Below are 23,209 nucleotides of genomic sequence, written 5' to 3' on the forward strand. Positions count from 1 at the left end.
CAGCTTTCATAGCCAGGGGAAACCATCAGAAAACAGCACACACATAAAGAATCGTGTACCGCCACACCAAAACCTTGTGGAATTCCAAATGACATTGCATGAAACAATAACTGCAAGCCGCAAAATGCAAGGATGCATCGACATTGAACACATGAGGAGGAAAAGATGCGTCTGTACTCATTGAGCATCTATACGTTCACATCTGTGTGTGTGAGGGCTTGCGTGTCCTTGCCCGTGACGCAGCGACTCACCCTTCCCCTCTGGCTCTCTGGAATACAGTAAGTCCTGACAGGATAAAAGAAGAGTTGAAGTCTTCCTCGCTTGACACAACCAGAGTGACACAAACTAGCACACTGCTGTAGTCCCAAAACTTTTCGCTCTCTGCCGGCAGATCTGCACTTCCCCTAATCCCCCTCCCTCCATCGCTCTACCTCTCTCTCCCTCTCTCTCTCTTACTCCTGCACTTCCTGGGCTGCTGTTTATGCTCCAATCAGGCCTTCCAAGAAAACTACCCCTGCCCCTCCGCCCCCTCCTCTGGCTCAGCCAACAGCCATTGTTTGGCAGGGGCTTGTCACATGCACACGTCTGAGTGAGTGTGTGACGAAGGTTTTTTAACCTCTTGCTGCTGCCCGGAGACTGGTTCTCCTCAGTCAAGGCAGGAAGATTGAGAGAGAAGCAAATTACGAAGTGGAAGAGCTGAGGCGGGGGGAAGATGGAGGCAAGGTTTTCCAGGCATGGGGAGAAGGGGATGGGGGGGGGGGGGGTGCAGGCGTTGAGTAAAGACTTGGGGGTGTGTCTGGAACTTTCTCTCCAAATCCAACAGCTTGTTGTTAGAAACCGCAATGAGACTCCGGCCTTCGAAGCCCCCAGAAAGCCTCAGCGCTCAACAACAAGGCGCCTCTCCTATAGGCTGCCAAGAGTTCTTTACCACGATACCCCAACCCCTTTTCTCATAAAGTCCCAACCTCTAATTCACGGTTTCACTAAGCCGAAAGAGCACAGACATTCCTGCTGCCGCCAGGCTCAGGGACAAAGTAAGAAGAAAAGAGTGGAGGTGTGACGCCGAGGGTGCAGGGCGGTGGGGTGAAAGGTGACTGGTGGGTGGAGACAGGTCTGACAGGAGTACACTGAGCTTTTGTTGGTGTTGTTAACAGATCCATCAGCGCATGGTAGTAACACCTTGAGCGCTGTGGAAGTGTTTAGGCCGAAGTGAGGTACCGAGGGTTAGTCTTTCTTCAAATGTGTGTCGTGCTTTCAGAGTGAAGCTTTGAAAAACAACTAAAAGTTCAGGATCTCTGAAAAAAATGCATTTGATTAATGACAATGGTGAGTTGAGTGGACTCCAGAAATGTTCACTGCAAGTTGGACTTGTTCATTTTGAGATACTCAGCTACTCAGTCAGTCTTCTGTATCAAACTTCAGAGTCACAGACGGTGGAACTGATCATAGAAACTGGCTGTGGGTGACGGCAAAGGCACTCTGGACTGGTTGCAGGTCACAAATCAATCTCAAATGCATGTTTTTGAAATGTGGGAGAAAACCGGTGCACGCAAAGAAAACCCAGGGAGAAAATGCAAACTGTTTTTAGATCACTGCACAACCCTAACTTTACCTTATGTTACCAAAATGTGTCCATATTCACTGTTTATCTGAAAAATATATTAAGTTGTGTGGATGTATCATCAATGACTTATGTCTTAACATGAATTCCTGTCATTTGCAAAAAAAAAAAAAAAAAAAAAAAAGAAAAGAATCAAACTTGCATTTTTTGCATCATTGAATCTTTTCCCAATATCAATTTCAGCCTGTATGGATCGATTGCTCCACAAATACAAAAAGCACAAACCACTTCATCAGTGCATTTTATGCTGAACAGATGTCAGAAGATGAAAACCACAAGAAGCCACAACAAAGGAGTCCACACTGAGGTGGCGAATGCCTGGTGTCCTTCAGAGCGAGTAGCCGCATGGGGACAAGTGATCCAGATGACAGTCAGGAGAGCTGATTCAGGACAGGAAGTCACTCCCTGTCTCTGGTCTCATTTCGAAAAAAAAAAAATCACTGAATCCAGTTCTCTTCCAAGTAAGCAACTTTAAACTTAACCTCTCTCTCACCTTCCTTTCTCATCAGCTGTACTGGCTTCTTGGTAACTCATCCCTCCTCTACCCTCTCCCTCTCTTGTTCTCTGAATGTAAGCCATTCACTGAGTCAGTGGAGTCACACGGGCAGAAAGTGGTGCCTCTGTGCCAAGCCAAATCCAGGAAATATTCGTCTTGTTGTTTAGTCTGGGCACCATGTGTTTGAGCGGGGAGGCCGCTCTCCCTCGCCGGCCCCTCCTCCCACGAACACAGGCACAAAAAACTCACATTGACAGACGTGATGGGGACCCGTCACAACCGCGCTTCATTGTTTGGGAGCTCAGACACACAAAAACAACCAAACTTCAAAGGAGCAGCCAGCACAAAACGGGGCGACATGAAAAGATAGAGCGTGCTCTGTCACTCCCTGCGTGGCTCAGGTGTGCCAGCATGACGGCTTTGTGCATCAGCGTTTATTTCTTATGCTGCTTTAATCACACAATGGAGGCTGAGAAAGACGTGTTGACTCAGAGCAGGAGTCATTTGTGGAGCGGCGAGCAGACAGCAGGTGCACCGAAGTGTATGCAAGCAATACTCGAATGCTTGTGCTTATACATTTCTGCATGTGCATGTGCACATAAATGTGTGTTTTTTTTGACTTATGTTGCCATGTGAACTATATGCTCCTGTATAAACAATATAAACTAAGCCGTTAGTGTTAAATCCTTCTATTGCTGAAAAGGGACCCAAACAAATTGAGAGAAAAAAACATTTGGGATTTAGCAGAAAAAAGAAGCAGGTGAGGATTAAACCTGAGGCTATTCAGTTTGGCGCGTCAGCTCGTGCCAATCAGTCACCAAAGCGCAGATTGCGCTGTGAATGAACTACCTGTGCTGCTTTGGAGGAGGCTGGAATTGAGTGTGCATATGTGAAACCACCTGAGGGCAAAGAGGGAAATGACAGGAAGTGTGTCTTCAGCAACAGAGTTCAGATTCAGGAAAATAAAGACGGCAGCTCAGAGGTTTTAAACGCACCGTTAAACTAAGACAGGCAAAAAAAAAATAAAATAAAATAAAAAAACGAAACAAGTCAGGTTTGACAGTGAATTCCAGTAAAGACAGCTCAAGTGTTAAAAAGGAGAGCAGGAGCAGCGACATCCTGCCTTATTGAGTGTGATGGCTCGTCATGTGACCTCTGCTCACGGCTGCCAGCTCTCATACAATGAGCTGGAGATTCACACGTGTGGCTCTGAACTCAGCCACACATGCCTCTCCACATGCAAAGCTGCACTTTTCACCTCCATGTTTCAATCATCAAAACAGATAACTTTGTGCAATTTCTAGATATCATATAGCATTTTAATAGTGTCTCTCCTTTTTTTTGCCTAAAATCATCATACATATCACATTCATGGTTAGATCATGGTGGATTTTATAGCTTTAAAGTTTTGTTGTTGCATTTATTTCATTAGGTTTACTTTTGAATGCACTCAGTTTCAAAACAGAACTTAAAATACTTAAAATATATCCATCACGATTTGTTTCTCCTAAATTTTATACATTGATTCTACAAATTATTAATCTACATCAATTGAAAGTGTGTAAATCAAACACACCTGATCTATTTCCTCATTTTTTAATTTTTTTTTACTGTGCAAAAAGTTGCACAAAGCATCATGTGCATAAAGAGACCTTTTTTTTTCCCCCCACAGCGCATAATAGACTGTTCATATAGTAGTTATCAAGGTTCCAAGAATTGTTTGGGATTTTTGTCCTCACAACAATCCTGAGGCGTACTTTTATGATTTGGGTTTGCAGAACATCTTTTTTCAACAAAGTGATCGAGAGTGCACAAAAAAAAAAAAATAAAAAAAATAAATAAACACTGGTAAACTGGCTGTCATCCACCCAGATCCCACTCTAGCCCAAGGACCAATCTGCCTTTTACATATATTTAGCCCGGAATCATCCAAAGCCCTGGTGAGCTGCAGCTCTCTATTTTAAAGCCACTTTCATAATCTTCCAGCGGGAGGCTTCAGAGTTTAGCCGGTGGCAACAATGGAGCCACTGGACTCGCATGGTTTCTGAGTCAGCATCAAATACTTCAAAAGTGCATTTTTATTCAAGTTTTCAGACACTTTGCCGAGCCGAGAGTCGTTTGAAGAGGCTAGCCGCGCTGACATGTAAATATCACACTGCAACCTGTATTTAACGATACTTAAAGACACGCCGGAGCATGAAAAGACGCAGCCACTCACGCTCGGGAGCTCGGCGAATCTGCTGCCATTATGGATTTCTCGGGTGGAGAAGTGAAACAGCTATTGATTAAATAAATTAATAACAGCCTGGAGTAATGAGAATGTGAAGTGAAAAGTGTGAGATCAGGCCCCGGATGGAGAAGCGAATGTGGCACTATGAGGCCAGTCCGACCGTCCCGTGTCCCGCTGCAGCGGCGACAGAGAGGAACAATGAGACATAACTCAGCCAGAGAACACAGCACAGAGGGTCAGACAGGTCACAGGACCGTGTTTCTGTCTGTCTGCCCGTCTGTCTGCTGGTTTGGCTGTCTTTGAGTCACCCAGACATGAATGAATTAGAGTGGCAGCGTGAACCACGATGAGGTTAGACACGTCACATGCCGAAGAGAAGGCGAGTGTATCGTTCGGGGGTGAAGCACGGTCAGCGCTGATCCGTCTCTGAGTCCGGCGGAGTCATAAATGAAAGGAAATACGAGAAGACAGCGGCGACTGAGTCAACAAAGAGACTGCAGAGAGAAAACAGAACACCAGGCAGCTACTAGCTTGACGTTTTGAAAGGTTGGCTTGTCTTTCTGAGCCTGATCAGAGGAGAAGGGACTCCTTCATCCAGTAGGATCTTCTTTGAAGCTCAGAGAGGAATCAAGTTATCAATTCGTCAATCAATCCACACTCTGTTCATCCTGACTGGAGTTATGAGAGCTGGAACACATCTCAGCTGCTATTAGACAAACAGCAGATCCAGGCTGCAGGCAATATTTTCCACACTGTTTCTATCCATTTAGACATAACTGAGGCTCACTTGTCTGCATGTTTTAACTAAATCGCCATGCATAGCTTCAGTGCTAGCGCTAGCTCACCAGCCACACTGCCGACAGCTCTGGGCATTGCTGCTACCTGCTGGACAGTCCTGTGTTCCCACCCTCGGGCCAGTTTTGACCCGAGGGCTTTATGTTTGACACCCCTGCACCCATCAGTCAGTCAATCCTCCCTTGTGCAACACTTTCCCAACAGGTTAGTGCAGTACTGTCAGCGCACAGTCGACACGGATTTGACTATTTGAACAGAGAAACCTGCTGTTTGGCATTGACAGAGAGGAATCAACTCAACCCACATAATCTGCTGCTCATCCCACAAGTGCATGTTCCTTACTACTATTTTGAGGGGGAATTTACTGCATAATGTGAGAAACATTTCTTGCTGAGAAGCATTTTCAAAGCATCTACTGAATAAATTTTTTTTTCATGTGTAGTTTATTACAAACTGCCTAAAAACACACAACCTTCTAACACACACCATAACTTACATGCATGTTTTTGCTGCAGTTTTCAAAGTAAAATACTTATGATGGAAAAAAAAAAAAAGCTTCAAATAAAAGCTCATAGGGAAGCAAGATAAAAAAGCTTGCTCACAGTATTTTCTGATCTGACGGTGAAAACAATGATTTCCTCTCGGTCGCCTAATGTCAGGCGCTGACTGAATGTCAACATTTTTAGCGAAGCATTAAAAATACAAAACAAAGAAGCCTTCATGCATCAAAGTGATTAACTGAGCTGCGATTCAAAACGCGAGAGCCGACTTCCAGCCGCTCTCTGCTGATTCTCGGTTTGCGGGCTGCCATGAGTCTCTGAGGCTGGAGGTGAGGACAGATTTGAAAAATACTAACTCACTGCTGTAGATCCACAACAATCTACCTCAAACAGTCGTTGCGATGTGTGGATTAGCAGCCTTTCATATTTGCAATACCAACTCTATGCGTGTCAGTAACCCTTTCCAGGCAAAGAAGAAGAAAAAAAAGCCTCCACTAATACTGTTTATTCTCAGTTAATCGTAAAAAGACAGATGTTTTCTTTAATGAGTGCCATGTTGTTTTAAAATGTAAGCCAGTACATGACCTCGCATGCAACTCTGACTTTCAATGCAGTCTTTTGTTTTGGCTGCATTCGCAGCATTGTGACTACTGTCTGTTCTTTAGTCTCTTTCCTCAAGAAAAAAAATATCAATTTGAGGTCAAATTAAGTTTCGTCAAAGTTAACAGAGCATTCTTGTGCTGCACTTGTATCCTAAAAATCAAAATTCAGGAAATACGCTGTATGAAATTTCCCCGCAATGCAAATAAAAATGTAAAACAGGCTATAACAAAGGCGAAAAATGAAGGTTAAGAAGAGCATAAAAAAGAGAGGAGAGGAGACATAGAGACAGAGAAAATGAGATGGGTGACAGAAATGCTGGGACAGCAGCTGGTTCAGTCAGTCGATCTGTCGGGTCAGTTTCTTCTCTCCCCCCACCTGGCTCCACATCTGCCCGTCTCTATATTTGTCTACCTGTTATGTAACACTTTCAAATCACTGCAAGTGCAACCCAGCAAAGAATAACTGTAAATACTATGTTTGTTTTTTTTTTAGTTGTCATAGAAATGTGCTCCGTAATCAGGTTTATGGAGTAATAAAAAGCATTTAGCTTAATTGTGTCTGGCCCTTGAGTGCACTTTGGTGCCTTCTGTTGAGAGCGCAGAGTTATTGGCCTTAATAAAACGCGTTTGTAACGGCCAACAATAATTAGAATAAAATATTTATCAAATGTTTTATGCGACGTCAAAAGAAAACAATGGACAGATACGCCATTGTGTAAGCACAACTTTTATAGCTATTCGCTGCGTTGAAATTGTGCTTCAAAATATTTAATATGCAAAACCCGTCGGAAAGGAATTTGGATATAAAGCAGCCCTACAGACATAAGCCATTTGCCTATTGATAAAAGCACTTTTTATTGGTACTCTGGAAAATGTTTCAACGATGAATAATTGATGATTGCTGGTTGTGCATCACATTAAGTGCCAGCTGTCTCACAGTGAACTGCGGGCTTCAATCAGCAACTTAGCAAACCCTTGTTGACTTCCCATTGATATGAGAACGGTCTCCGTCTGCCTGTCAGAGGATTACAAGGGATCGCGCAACAACAAACAAAATGTGTTATGAAATAAACAGCACGGAGAAGCATTCGGTCCCGGTTACAATTAATATTCCGCCTTTGAGAGCATAAAGAGAACTACAAAGAAGAAGAAGGAGAAAAAAAAAATAAAACTTTGACTTGTTTCTTTATGAAGGGAGCGAGGATGAGCGGAGCTTTTGCAACAGACAGGGCATCCCAGCTATCATGGGCGATTTCGCTGAATTTTTAGTTGAAAAACGTTATTGTGGGCACTCTCGGCTCAAAGCAAGAAGTCCTGCGTTTGAGGCCTGGTCGAGCTGGGAGGCTGTGGAGCCTGCATGTTCTTCCTGTGTGTTCGACGGTTTCCATGGACGGATGGAAGGATGTGATTACCGCTAGCCCCCAGATTATTTTGGAAAAGCAGTAATCCGCTACATCTTGTAGCTCCATGTGGTCACAGTATAACGGTGTGACGTAAATCTGTAAAAAAAAAAAAAAAAAAAAAAAAAAAAATGAACGTACTGAATTGTATTCACGATGCTCGTAGCATCCAGGCATTGCGACTACGATGTTACTACCGTCTCTGTAATTTCGTAATTATAATGTGTTAGAACGAAATTATACTATTCAGTAATGGCTGTTATTATTTCCAGGCACCGCCGTTGACTTTGAAGAGCGTTTATAATCAAACGGGTTGTGTAAATTACCCTTAATATGGGGCAATTACAGCAAGAAAAACACACTGTCAACAGAAAAGTGAAACTCAAGTTTCCCATCATGAAATAATAACATTTTTTGATTGTAAGATTTTTTTTTTTTTTTTTTTTTTTGCAGCTACAAATATGGCGGCCATGTTTGATTCCTGTTTCTGGCTGTGGTTGAGCTGAGCGGTTCTCAAGGTATGGAGGCAGGTCTCTGAATGTTTCCTCCTAATCTTTTTAGAACAAATGGCTGAAAGTGGAGGCTCATCCCTCCACACGATCATAACTTCTGTTTTAGTTGAACAGTGACGCTCGGGTCAGAGCTGTCAGCAAACTCCATCCGCCCAACATCTGTTCCCAGCAATAAGCCTGCAGGGACAGACAGGCTTCCACACAGCGGATCCGTCGCCACCCAGACACTTAGCATGCTCCGTCTCTCCTCCTCAGACTCCTGATCTGACTGTGGACGTGTTTTTATAATACTGTGAGTGTAAAACAAAGCAAGTCAAAGCATTTCTCAAAACTATATCTGAATTCTGCCCTCATTTCTTTGTGTTCCCCCCGTCCTGCTTGAAAGTGACGTTTTTCCCCAGCCTATCTGGTCGAAATAAATCAAACATTCTCCAAAACAGGGATGTCAGATAAGACTTTCTGATGGCTATCGCTGCCATCTACATTCTCCTACTGGGTGTCGCACAGAACCGACGGTCAGGAACGATCGTGACGAGTGGCTTTTAGGCCGAGGATAATTCAAGGAGACAATGGCAGCTCAGAGATAGAATTTATAAACACTGGAACTGAGCAATTGATGATTACATAGCATGAGTAATCAGATTTGAAATGTATTTCCACAGTCCCTCTCAGAACACTTTCAAAAGTACGGGAATAAAAGGATTAAATCTTTTTTTTATGCTGTCACTCAGTTGAATGGTCAATTAAATTTGCTCCCACCCAGCCTTTAGCTGCTCCATAAACTGATGACACATTCACCTTTTCTGATTTGATGCTTTCTTTTTTTAGCCAAATGGAGGATAAGCACAGAAATCAGGGGAGAAATTATCTGTTGTAAAAATTGTCATCTGCGTCTCACTTTTCTCATTCTCCTTTATAAATCCCCCTCTGTTAATATCAGTTCAGCAGAAATCCCTCCATTCGAGCTCAACTTCTCCCAGGCTAAACTGCTGCGTCAGTCTGCTGATAGCTTTAGCCGTGCAGCTGAAAAGCATGTGTGTCTTAGCAATGACTTCACCGCACACAGCCAAAACGCATTATTCCCCCTTTAGAAAAAAAATCCCCAGATTTGAGAGTGGGCGGGGGAGGAGTACATCTGATCCCCGATTCAGTGTTTGCGATGTTTAATGCGGTAAGAATGTAGTGGAAGATGCTCAGAGGCGCAGGGCGGCTGTCAAACCCATCTGACTGTTTCCTGTTCCAGGGGAAGAACTCGGCGGAGGGAGTGAAGCTTTTAGTCACAGCCTAATTGAACAAGTTGTGTTTGCGGGGATGAGGTGAATAAGTGTCAAATCAAACACGCTGGCAAATCTCCACAAGGTACATAAACCTATAGGAGCACTAAGAGTGTAGAATGAATCCAGTTCAAAGCTGAAGTCTTCCAGTTGAGCACCTGGGGGCGCTACTGTACATGCCAGGAGAGATGGGACCCAGGAACTCCACACACACTTTCACTAAGGACTGACTGATGTGAATTAACTGCCGACCATTAAAAGCTGAAAATGACAGATTCGATATGTGGCCAGGAAGTGTGTTTTATCTCTCGCCGCAGCAGGAGTAAATCGCTGTCTGCGCCCGCACAGTGAACGCCACACACGTGACATGTTTTACAGCGTTGCTGCTCCACATATCACACGGACACGTCCAGGTGAGGAGCAGGCACCTTGGATCATTAAAGGTTAGAGGGTCTCTAAATAGTGAAAACATTTTAGACAATTCAGCTGTCCAAGGAGGGTCACAGGGAGGTGGGACAAAGTTTTAACTATATATTAAAGGGGAAAATCAATGGAGGCAGGTGTTTATGTCAGGAACACGTCCTCGCCATTGTCGGATACTGAAAGCATAGGTGACCAGGACGTTAGCATTCATCAGTCCGGGGTTGCAGCGGTGTTAATGGCTTCGGAGCGAGGAGGAGACGTCCTCCTCTGGACATGTGACCCCGCGGGACACATGTCAATTACAGTAAAATGTCTCTCTGTTTTACTGGCAAATGAGGAACATTTCAAACCGACTCGATTACTCCTGGTTAATCCGGAGCCGGCCGGCGCATGCACGGCCGTCACCTGGTATCATTTCAGGTGACGTGTCTCTTTTCAGCTGCGCAGACTGAAAGAAAAAGCACTGACTGCAGTTTAATTGGAGCATCATAAGGAACAGCACAACTCTGTCTTTTTAATTAATTTATAATGAATGAGATTACTCTGACTTTAAACCCTCACCGGGGCTGCCATGAGCAAAGATCATGTCTGACTGTAAAGAACTGGCTCATCAAATATAGCAAGGCCGTACCCTTCGTGTACTTCAAATTAAGTCGTTTCAAAAGCAAGTTTTGAATAACCTTTTAATTACTGTAAGTACGGAGAGCCTAAAGCGACTCATAAACATTCAGAGACTCAAAAAGGCTTCTCACTCGCTCTCCCTCAGCGCCTGGCACCTATTCCTTGAAGTAAAACCACACACACGCGCACACACACACACACACACGAGTCACCGGGAGAAATTGGAACAGCGTGCTTTAGCAAATACTGACTCTGGGTTTTTGCAGAGATGGGGTTGAAATACATCTCTTACGGACAGGAATGCATGAATTATCAGTTTCATATTCCGACTGTAAAAGAGAAGTTTTTCTCCCTTACAGCAACAGTTGATTCCAGGGAATACAATTTATATCTCTGCCTGAAAAACTACAGCTGCCCTTTGCCAAAAGAGGAATTCATTCAGTGCTACTTGAGTCAGTATTTATTACCCGTGCACTGCAGTCAAAATGTCGCGGGCACATTTTTGGTTTTTTTTTGCATAAAGCTCAGTCGCCGCAGAGAAACAGATACTGTCGGGGTCGATTAAACTTCCATAACAACCAGACAGGTAACCACAGCTGCAGGTAAACAAACTGTATGTTTTGCATTACTTATTAGTCATGCATCTTTATTCAGTGCGTGCTGCAACATGCTGGACTGTCACAGCACTGCGACTGCACGCCGACACATACAAGCGCTGACAGACACACAAATGAGCCATGGCAAAGCAGCAAAGATGAAAAAAAAAAAAACCTATCACAAAGGTAAAGTTTGAACCAGCTGTATCGGCCTTTTTTTTTCCTGCCGCAGCTTTTTAATTCCTCTTCTTCATCTGTCTTGCTCTCTCTCTCACAGAGAGAGATAAAGAGGGAAAAAGAGGCCTATACATCAGTGAGATTTAATACCGCCTCATTCCGCTCCGCACTCGCATCACATGGTGTACATCATCAATAATCTTTACGAGTGAGAGCCTTGGGTAAAACACAAGAGAACATGTTGCTTGAATTGGATGCACAAGCTTCCACTCACGCATCGCAGAATGCCCTTTATTTTCTGTGCATAATCCTGTAACAACATTTAGAACGGCAATAGTAATACAGCTGCACCGGCTAAAAATGGATATCAAAAGGGAATTAATGCAATATATTTAAACTTTACCCACATGAGCAGCGGGACTGACAAGACAGGAGGAAGCTTCATAAACAAGCCAGTATTTAAAAACTAAAAATTTCCTCCTCTCCTGGTTGTTTGCTGAGCTGTGGGTGACTGTCACATGAGATAATGTACGTTCACAGCCGTCTGTCACTCTCGGTGCCGCAAACTGGGGCAGACGGGGGCAACTTCTGAGGCAGGAAAAAGCTGCTGTGGCAAGAAAACAGCGACAGAAGACAAGAGAGTGAAGTCAAAAAGAAAATCCAGAATGACTGTGATGCCTCAAACGTGCACAATGCCTCCATTTGTGAATTAGTAACTCCAAAGACACACACAAAAAAGAGTGATTTATATTCAAGAGTAGATATGACACTGAGTTGAACTGATATGTCTATTTGTTGAGGGTGAGCCAAAATGTAAACACGCTGTCTGGCAGTAACGAAGAGCAGAAACATGTCTGTTTCAGGTTGCTCAATTTCCTGACCAAAAACCACAAATACGTTTCCAAGAGATGACCTTAAATTTTAAAGCCTGCAGGAGAGCTCAATTCCAAGTGAGCATCTCTGGGACGCCCATTTGCCAAGTGGCCTTTGGAAATCAATTTGCAGTATTTCAAAGTGAAAAAAAATAAAAAAATAAAAAAAATAAATAGTGTTTTCTGTCTTTGCACAGAACCACCACGAAGCACGCTGATAATTCCAACTGAAATAAACTCAGCCGTTGGACAGACAGCAAGGCTTCGATCTGATTCCTAGACATAGCTTTGAAATAGTCCTTGATTTCTTTTCTAGTTTTTTCTTCAGCATCATCTTAGATACAGATTTCACTGAGCACCTGGTTAAGCTCAGTTGATATGAGGTTTCCTAAGCTCAAATTTTATGGATTCACTAACCTTTCCGCTGAAGCAAATCAAGGAATATCTGCTCATAGATGGAAAGACATATTAGTACAACAAATAAAAATAGTGTTGTGGTTCAGATGCAGTTCATGGAAGCTCTGTTTAGGTTTCTGTAACGCGAAGCGCAGACACTGACGCCAGGAATCTCAAAATTGCTCACTGCGGCCTCACGAAAAGAAAACGGACTTTGCGTTTGACCTTAATTCACCCCGGAATAAAGCCACATCACATGCTCCGATCATCTGACCCGGCGTACAGTAGGGGGCAGTTTCTCCTGGTGGTCATGTGGTCTTGGAGCTCACAGCTACACACTCACACGTAATTGAGTTTGAAGACTGAGAGGAGTCCTTCCAGCAGATTAAAACGCCCCTTGTTTGTATTTCTAACAGGCCTGAGATGAGAAGTGACACAGTCCAGACATGAGACCAGGAGATAATAAGAGAAGAACAAGAAGGAAAAAAAAAAAAAAAGAAAACAGCTCCTAAAGCATAAAAGATAGTTGTCTTCTCAAACACTTTCGGCTAATAACGGTCAGAATATAAATAACTTGGTGGGAAATGTCCCCCAGTGATGAAAACATATCAGAATGTTGTCAAACTGAGAGCTTCCTCCTGGAAAAGTGGGACGTTCAAGAGAATGTCCAGAAGCGATTTTGGTGTAAATCGATTTAACTTCAAATTTGGAGTCAAAAGTTAAGAGTATATGGATCTCAGCATGCTCTTTAAAGGATCAGTCACATTCGCACAAACAGTCAAACGATCGTTCGCACACTCAAATATTAGTTGTGAATAAATCCTTCACACGCCATCAGGGGCAATGTTAAGTTCAGTGTCTTGCCAAAGGACACGTGGACACATGGTCAGGGCGGGATGGTAGATCAAATTAACAACCTCGGGATTGGAAAACACTGCACCAAGCAGGTCACAGCCGGCTGTACCGAGTCATGAGTTTCATTTAATTCCCCTGTTGGTTGATGTATGTGATGAGGGGCTTCACCGCCTCTCTCTGGAACACTAGGCACACTCCTGGATGCCGTAAACTGGCAAATAGGACCTTCTCCACTTTTAACTTTCCAAGTTACTGCTGAAGTTTGAAAGTACCAAAATTAAAAGTCAATAAAGTGAATACAGCATTAGAGAAGCATGAAAATCAACATAAATTTCAATGCTGACAGCAGTGATTTCATGTATGTCTCATATTAAATAAAGCTCTCTGATCGTGTTCTGCTATAAGTAAACATGAAGCTTGGATTTTGATATTTCCATCAGCTTTGAGCCTGTTAGCTTTAGCATCCACCTCTACGGCTGTGTGTGTGTTGGGCGCACGGGAGGAGGGGAGCACAGATGGGAAGGTAGGCGGACCAGACGGCTGTGCTGTTCTGTCTGATGAGCGCCAATGGGAAGGATAGAAAACACAGACTTATTATGGATCTGCTTTGGGCACAGATAAAAGCTTTCGGTTATTTCCATTATCAAAGCGCTCTATATTTTGATAGCTCCCTGGAAAAAAGTAAAATCCATTTCTTTATCTTTAATGTTGCATGTAACCATATTTTTCACCCGTCCCGAACAAATGAGCCACGGTGCTCACATTCTCCACCTTTCTGCTGGTTGATAAAATTCCACCCTCGACTCCACCTTCACGTTTACCTCTGCAAGAGAGCGAATTACCATATTTTGAAAAAAAAAATGTTGAGAAATTCCTTCAGTTTCATTTTAACCTTGAACTCAGTTCTGGTGAAACCTGCTGCTCATCTGTATGCTACATGAGTACAAAATCCTTTTTTTTTTTTTTTTTTTTTTTTTTACATAACCAAAGCCAAATATGCCTGCATGTAGATGATCACAGATTCAGGTTCAGTAACACTGAATGTAACTTCCATGAAAAAATATTTATGAAAAAAAATCTCTCCGCTTGAAACAACATTTCCATGTGAAAGAAATAAACACAGCAAGAGATTCAGTTGAATTCATTTAAACCGGGGAAGATAAAAAAAAAAGTGCAAATACTCAACAGAACGAGCACTGGGGAATTTGTGTGCACGATCACTTGCGCCCACCCAGACAATCTGATTGAGCAACACACAAATACATAGGAGAGCGCATCACATCTGCCTGAAGGATAGAAGAGAGCCGAGGTGGAGACTTATCGATTTCTCCGTCAACTCCTTAAGAAGAAACCCGGAGGGGGGTCCATGCATCTGCTTACACCCTACAGTGGGTGAATTAAACACATCTCAGCTTTGGGCTACAACACACACAAACACAAATAACACTGAAGAAAAAAAGAAAACAATCTCGTGTTGAAATGTCTCGTCTGAAAGAATTTCGCGGCACATTAGCAGCATTAGCTTTGAGGATGTCGCTGCGTAATGAAGCCAAATGACAAGTCAGTAAGTAAATATAAAAGGATGCAGACATGATAATCAGTTAGACATCAACAAGTGAAAACATGGAGACTGAGTCGGGGCGGCCATGTGGGAGATTAAGGCCTTTTGTTTTATCTCTAATCTGACATGCAGAGAAACCCAATTCCCCCCGCTGTCTCTCCTCGAGAACCGCACAGCCTCGGGAATTAGAAACGAGCATTGCTGCCCCGAGCTGCAGCCCCAGAAGAAAAACACACACCGACAGGCCAAGCAGGGCATCTACAGCACCCACTCATGACTCGTCACACAACCACAACTCTTTCTTTTTGCTCGCTGGTCCAATCCCCGGTAAACCCCAGCCCCGTGATCAAACCAACTCACCTCGACGGAGTGGAGTGGACTTTGTTTCAACCACAGAAAACTTATCGACAAGTCAAGGACAAAGCTAAGTTGTCTTTCACAGCTGAGAAAACAACAAGGCATTGTCAATGCAGCGAATTTTAAAGACTTTCCTTATCGACTCGAGTCAGTAAAGGGACTAAAAACAAATATCTCAGCAGGTTAGAGGAACTGATGTGGAAGAATAATAAATGCTATCTCCTTTATTTGGTATTATTTTATGCTCACAGTTTTGATTTTCTGCTTTTGTGCAAAAACAGCAGCTGAAATAATTTCCAGAGAAGAGAAACATTTCATGGAAACACTCGCACTTAGTGAAGCAGACTGTTTTCTTGAATAGTTTAATATTACAGATCTCACATGTTCAGGTAAGCTTGAGCCATTAAACGTGATAATAGATGTGCAGGATGCACTTGAATGGCCATTTCTATACACACACAAGGAGACACAATCTGTGGTTTTACCTCAGTTTTAAATCTGTGCATTTCAGTGATGCTTACGTGCAACAATATCTTCTATCTATTCCTTGTAACTTTGCATATTAGGCTTTCTGTTATGAAAATCTTTGCATGCTAAGAAAACAGCAGTCAATCATTTATGTCCATATAGTGGAATAATTTGTTCATTATTATGAGCTCCTCATATTCGCGTGTAAGCAGCTTTTCTTCTAAGCTTGTAAAAGATGACTGTTGATATCTATGAAAGTGTCTCTGCTCATTGTGACCTGATCTGACTGATCTGTAACTGAGAACAGCCTCACTCTGTGCTCTCAGTTTGCTCTTGCTCGCTTCCACTACAGAGAGGCTGTAATGTGTTTGTTTTTGTGTCAAACTCATTAAAACTATCATACTGATGACTTTCATAGTAATCTTTGGTGTCTATTCTATTATTGTAGCATACTGAGACCACGTTGAAGTGACATATCTCAAAGGGTTCATTTGTGGAAATAAAACTTAACGACAACCTATATGATGCTCAGTGACATCTGCACACCTGGAGGAGGAGCACCCATTAACATGCACACATTCCCCAGCTGAAGTTACAGAATTCTGGCTGCCTGGAGATCACCGCAACACCTGCATGCAAGCAGGTGTTTTTTTTTTTTTTTGTTTGTTTGTTTGTTTCTTTAATATAATAAAGGCTGACTTGTGTAGAGTGATATTGCCCTTTCACAGATTCTAACTTCTGAAAACTCCTATGCAGTAAATCGAGCAAATTGTTGTCATGGAACTTTGTGATTTCTCCATTCGAAGTGATGGCAGGCAGATTGTTTAAGTGTAATTGAAATAATACTCAGGTGTATGAATTTGTCAAATCACAAAAAAAAAAAAGTTTACAACAATACATCGGCAAATGAACTTTCAGAACAAACACTTTCTCGCGCTCTACAGTCTGACAAATACGATCTTCTTTTTCACATCAATTGTAGTGGAAGAGGATTATTTGTAGTCTTAAAAACTTGTGTGGCTTGTCTGATAGTTGTTATAAACAAGAAAAGGAAAGTGTTGGTTTCACGAGTCACCAGAGATTGCAGTTAATATAATCACTGGCACAGAGATGGAAGATCACGTCCTTGTCTTCACACTCATTCTCATTACACAAAGCTGTTTTTGTTTTCACAACTCCTCTGTAAAGGGAAGTAAAGCAGAGACTAAGAGATTCATGATGATTAACAGTGAGTGTTTCATCTAAAGTTGTTGAACAGTAGGCATGCGTAAGCACGAAGCACTTCCCTCCCCGGTGATTCACATCTGTACACTGCTGTCAACAGGTCGAAATGCACACCTGAACCCAAAACTCTACGGCGTCTTAAAAAGCGTCGACACTGAAAAACAAGCCGAAGCAGCACGCCACATACTGATGTGTTAACACATCGCGCAAAAAAACACATCAGGCAAGAAAAAACAAAACACAAATATTTGCGCCTGTGTCTGAGCCGCCGCATGCCCACTCCTCCCTCCGCTGCGCCCGCCAGCGCATCCTTCTCAGTTTCTCAATCAGCAGAAGGTGAGGTCACCCTGAATATGAGCTCAGGCCTTATCTCGAGAACATCTCGGAACAAATCCCTGCCTGATGGGTCACCGGATCAAAGGACCCACGTGATCATACGCCGGCTGAAAAACCTTCAAGTTGGTCCAGACACAAAAGAAGGAGAAGTGTCTGGAAAGTTTGGAGACAGGAGAGATTGATATGAGAGCAGGAGCGAGGTCAAGCCAGTATCAGCTGAAGCTTTTCTCGAGCCTCGACCCTCCAGATGTTCCTATCGCTGCAATAGTTTGAGAGATGACCTAAAACCATCCTTCTCAGTAATCCAAACCAAAAAACGTTTGAAATGAAGCAGCAGAACCTTTTACAAATAAAACAACATATTTTTCTCTTTTCAAGTAAAATGTGGACCTTGTGAGTCTCAAAACTTAATCTGTGATCTATTACCTCCTGTTCAACTTGTTCTGAAATGTTGAGAAATGTTGGCTAGAGAGTGATGGATGACTAACGCCATCAAGCTGGGCAACTTTTTGCAAAGCTATTTTACATTTAACAAAGGTTTGTATCTCATTACTATCATTGCATCGACTCATGTAAACGCAAATGAAAACTTCACTGTATAAACCTGTTAATTACTAAAAGGGTGATTTAAATGAACAGTAACAGTCCATCATCACTGCAGCTCAATTAGCGGTAAGAATTAGTACAACTACTGAGGATGCCACAATGAATCTAAAATCATGATAGAAGAATTAAATAAGAGCTTAGATTAGAAGCTTGTTATTAGAGCGCACAGCAGCATTAAACCGCGGACTGCAATCAGTACATTTACACGACACCTATTATAAAATAACATGTAAACATGTCAGCTTGACTAAAACCACAGCTTTTAAGGCTGTACCAACACATACAGATATTGCAACTGAAAGTGATTCAGCCTTTATGCATTTGGACAGAAACTGGACGGAGTGTTCTGCACCACATCTTTTTTGACTTCTGTGTTGAAGATTCTATAAAAATACAGATGGTAGATCAAACAGAAGAATTAGGTTTACTACTATCTGTAACCACGACAAACAGTAGTAAAGTTTGTTTGCGGAGTCCTGCAGTACATTGACTTCATGCTATTGTTCATTGTTGTGGTATGACGTTGTAGGTCAATAATTTATATCACTACCAGTCATAGAAGAGGCGAGACAACAGACGAATTAAACTTTCAGTGTGAACATACTGACTGACTGACTGACAGTAATACTAAAAAAGGTCCTATAAATCATTGTTTTTCTGAATACGTGGACTGAGCTTCACCAAGTCCTAACTTTAGCCCCATTTAACACTCTTGAGAAGAATTTTAAAAGCCAGATCTTATCATCCAGCGTAAGCACCAGACCTCACTAATGCTCTTGTTGTCGCAAATCCTTAAAGCCAGGCTTCAAATCTTTTGGAAAGCTTTCTCAGAAGGATGGAGGTTTAACAATTAAATGCTGGTGTGATGTTTGGGTGTGTGCATCCCTTTTTTCTGGAATTATGTGTCTCTGATAATGGCTGAAAGAAATCTTTAAAAGCACACTGAGAACTGGAGGAGCCTGAAGAAACATGCAGAACCGCTGCAGAGAGCCTGGGTGTAAGGTTGGAAAGGATCAGAGGGAAACTGAACTTGAGTTTGTACTTGAGCCTTGTATTATACCCTCTATGGACAGAAAATGTCAAATGTATTTTGCTTTAGGTGGAGGCTGTCACTTTAAGAACGAAATTGGGCCCTTTGGCGAGCAGCAGTCAGTGCTGAGGCTTTCACACAGTGGAAATGTCACCTGTCACACACACTTATTGTCTGCCAGCGATGTGTGCATCAGCTCCATTTGACCCTGTGCGCCTGTGCTTTAGCTGCCGTCATGCCCTGTAACTGGCATTAGCTGGGGATATGGAGACCTGGCACGGCCAAAACCTCCCACATCAGCCGGCCCTGTTTGTATACAAGCATAAGCGAGCGGGGAATACGATGAGCTTCCCATTAGCCTGCGGCGAAAGGGTATTTAATTGTGTTGGCCTATTTAAAATCTAAATACTTAAGGCTGCAGATCGGCTGCAGATTGTAGCCAACAGCAGTTCCCCGAAGTGAATGCATTGCATGGCGTGTGAAAATAAAGCGTTACATATATGAAAGGCTTGGGGAATAAGTGCACTGTATAGCTGAACTGACTGGTCAGTTGAAGCACTGCTTTTCAGTGAGGAACTTCAAAGTTATGGTCCACAAACATGCAGACTCCTGCCAGCCTCCAAAGAGAGAGAGAGAGAGAGAGAGAGAGAGAGAGAGAGAGAGAGAGAGAGAGAGAGAGAGAGAGAGAGAGAGAGAGAGAGAGGAAAAAAAAATCGTACTTGAAAATGCACAGTGGGAATGCATCAAAATGCAGAAAAAACCCACAGTTCATTTATTCTTTTTGATGGCCTTTTGTGGGCTTATGAGCGTGTACATCTGTGTGCGTTGATGTGGGCGGTGCTGGCGTCACTCAACAACCGATTCAAATGCTGTCAAAGACAACGGGAGGAAAAGAATCGAAGAGACAAACAAAAGTAAAGAGGGGGTGAGGGAAGACGTACAAAAAAGTTAGCACAAAAATAATGGGGAAAACAAAGACAGTGAAAGTACAGATTTCCATTTACTGTGTCCTTAAAGCACAAAGGGGATTCAGGTTCATTTTCTCTCTTTATTTTGGCAGGAGAGACCAGTTAACTCCACGAATGTTGCCTCAGCTCTAAAAATCAAACAACAAAAGGAGCAAAGGGAAGCTGACCCTCACCCTCAAGTGAATCAGCTCAGCACAAAGACCATTTATTTGTGTAGAGAGGAGACTGGAAGCAGCACAGACAAGAACATCTGGTTTCCAGTACAAACCTGCCCCCTTATAACCCACAACCTGTCTTTACAGCGGGGAGGGATTCACACACAGACACAACTCAAAACCTGTTGATTTCCCAGCATGCCCTGCTCGCATTCCTGACCTCCTTCTGTCACTCTTTCACTTGATTCACCCCTGTTGCCTATATCTACATCACCCCGACACTTTAACCCCCCCTCCCCCCACCGCCTATCCTCTCTCTCCAACCACTGTCTTTGACTAGAAGCCACAATAAGTGATGGGAAACGATTCAGAAATCTCGATTTGTCAGTCTAGCAGTACATGCACACTGCACACACGTCCGTCCTCAGCCTTTGCAGAGTCTTGCACAGCCTTGGTCAAGCTGCCGTTGAGAGCGGGACGCGGCTGCGTGCCGACAAGACATGAAAGCAGGCACCCAGCAGGGCTGGGAATCTAGTGAGAAAGCCAAAAAGGGAATGATAAAAACATTTCACGGAAACTTTATGCCCCCCATGTTTTATGTGGGATAATGACAGGGATCCCCGGTGAAGGTATTTCATGATAAAATAGATATCTCTATTTGAGTCATTAAAGTACAAAAGGGTTGAAGAGTCGCAGCGACACAGGCAAGACTTTAAAGGGGGAAAATCTCAGCTCAACTTTTAAAAAAGAAATGAATGGCAAAGTGCTGTTCTGGCTAATAAAATATATGCATGGGACAGTTTTAGTGTCTTTAACAGTGATGGGGTGATCCTTTTCTCACTAAATGTCAAGAAGAATAAACTAATGAATTGTTTAAAAAAAGTTATTGAGTGCTGTGTTCAAGTTCTGTGTTTCAGGAAGCCCACAGACTCATGGTGTATGCCTCCAAGTGCACTTTCTGGTCCTTATTATCTTTTTGTTAGTCAACTTATGTATTCATTTATCAACAGTTAGTATTAGAAAAAGTGGAAGAGGATCATCTCCCTGTGTTCTTGTATCCATGAAGATAGATCTTAGCCAAAGCACTATATGGAAACACACAAATACACAAACAGAAGTCCAAAGAAAGCTGAATTTCCTTAAAAACTACACAGAAAATGATGAGCAACATGAACCAGAGTTTTTAATGTAGATCAAAATCATATTAAAACATGTGTAGACCACAAGTGCTTTGGAGTCGAGCTGCTATTTAGAGTAAAATATAGTTTGTTCATTGACTTACTGTTTCCAGGGCCTTGCTGTTGATGCTGAGTTGATGCTTTAGGTGGGCCGATCCTGCTCTTGGGTGGCACCATGTCCACATTCTGGCTCTTCTCTGCAGCAGACTGGCTGGAGGCCTGGGTCTCGGTCGGGGTGTGTGTTTTGTCCTGCGGCACAGCCACACTTAAAGGCTTCTGTCTGCTCGGGACGCCGTCGCTACCTGCCCTCATCAGCTTCTCCCCAACGCTCACCACCCGTGCCCTTCCTGCCACGGCGCCGGTCCCGGGGCATTCCTTCCTCGGGGAGGGCAGCTTGGACCCGGCCCCTGCCGACGGGGGCCGGACCAGCTTGGAGGCTTTTGACATCCTGCGGGTCAGCCGGCCGGTGAAGCTCCTCAGTCTTCCTCAGCCAGTGTGGCTGCAGCGGCGTCCCATGGGGCAATCCAGGGTTGCTCAGCTCTCAGTGAATGACTCGGTGACTCTGCGGCTCCAGCGTGTTGTGACTAGCACTCAGGTAGGCTGAGAGGGCCACAGGGGTGGAGGGAGGGCACTTTTGGGAAGCCGGGTGGGTGAAAACCTGGCTGAGAGGGGTGGGGGGGTTAACAGCTCCTTGGAAGGTGTTCTCTTCTCCTGGCCTGGCCTCCCGGGATCATCCTCCAAAGCAAACAGTAGGTGCGTGTGTTAGTAAATTGGTGTATGTGTGGCGAAACCTGTGGAGTGACAGGATGTGCTGTGCCAAATGCAAACAGAAACTCAAGTCTCCAGTGTCAGCGCATTCCAGCTTCTTAATCCCCCCTTCTGCCTCTCGTTCACTGTCTCTCAAACTCTCCTCTTATTCATCTCTCTCTCTCTTTTTTTTTGTTGCTAATTTGTCATGCTCCTTCTCCTCTTCAGATACACTCATAATATGGTTGTCAACTTCTCTCCGACCTCGTGCCTCATAATTCTTTCCCACGTTTACTGTCCTCTCCTGCCTCGTCTCCCCTCACCTCTTTCGCTGCGGTTCACTCGCTCCTCTTTGCTGATGCACAGCGGGTAATCATCCCAGCGCTCCGGCAGGCAGTGGCCAGAAACAAGAAAAAAAAAAAAAAAAAAAAAGATACTGCAAGAGAAAACAAGAAAAAAAGAAAAAAGAAAAAGAGTACCGGGTTGCAGGAGAAAGTGCCGGCAGAGGCTTTGCAGAGGAGTCCTTCTCTTCAGGTGCAGCTGCACAAGCTGTTCCAGATGTGTGTGCAGCGCTTCACGTCATCAGCCAACCGCTCAGAGCCACACTCTGGCACAATCACTACTTCACCTCGTCCTGTTTTCCCCTTTCCCTCTTTCTTCATCCTTGCCCGTGTCGGTGGATTCAAATCCAGACAGCCTGTATTCCTCACATGTGACGGGATGTTCAGGCGACCAGAGGCAGGAGCGCGCGCTCGCACACACACACACACACACACACACACACAACAGAACACACTCAGTGCTGGAATTTACAGAGATTTAAAGAGCGCCGAGGAGGGGAACGTTCAAGCATGTGCGTGAGTTCGAGCACCAGAGACGCACAGTGAAGCTATTCTGATCTGCAGCACTGAAGACATATGCTGTGACAGGAGGGGGGAAAAACAGAGTGGAAGCTGAAGTTGCTTTGCAGAGAAAAAAAGTGAAAAAAAAAAAAAAAGAAGATCAGATTCTGAGACACTTTTCTTCCTGTTGCCCTCAGTTTTCTGAATCCACTTTTCATCCTCAAAAAAAAAAAAAAAAACACTCAAATTTCCCATAAAGCAGAAAACTGTCTTGTATTCTAACTTTTAAAAACTGTTTTCTGACCCATGCCAGATGAATCAGATTAATTAAAGCGATGACTAAGTGTTGATGGGACAAGCACAAAAT

General features: G+C 43.5%; 1 protein-coding gene across 1 annotated transcript in view; it reads right to left on the reverse strand.

The window, feature by feature from the left end:
- Nucleotides 1–22,438, reverse strand: part of kiaa1217 (KIAA1217 ortholog) — an 83,433-nt gene extending 60,995 nt beyond the window's left edge. The window contains exons 1-2 of the mRNA XM_030099700.1: nt 22,324–22,438; nt 21,358–21,988 (exon numbers count right to left, since the gene is read on the reverse strand). Coding sequence (XP_029955560.1) covers nt 21,358–21,700 — 343 coding nt within the window. The 5' untranslated portion in view covers nt 21,701–21,988; nt 22,324–22,438. The remainder of the gene's footprint in view (nt 1–21,357; nt 21,989–22,323) is intronic.
- Nucleotides 22,439–23,209: the final 771 nt, after the last annotated feature.

Source organism: Salarias fasciatus, chromosome 9 (assembly GCF_902148845.1).
Source record: "Salarias fasciatus chromosome 9, fSalaFa1.1, whole genome shotgun sequence".
Classification (NCBI taxonomy): Eukaryota; Metazoa; Chordata; class Actinopteri; order Blenniiformes; family Blenniidae; genus Salarias; species Salarias fasciatus.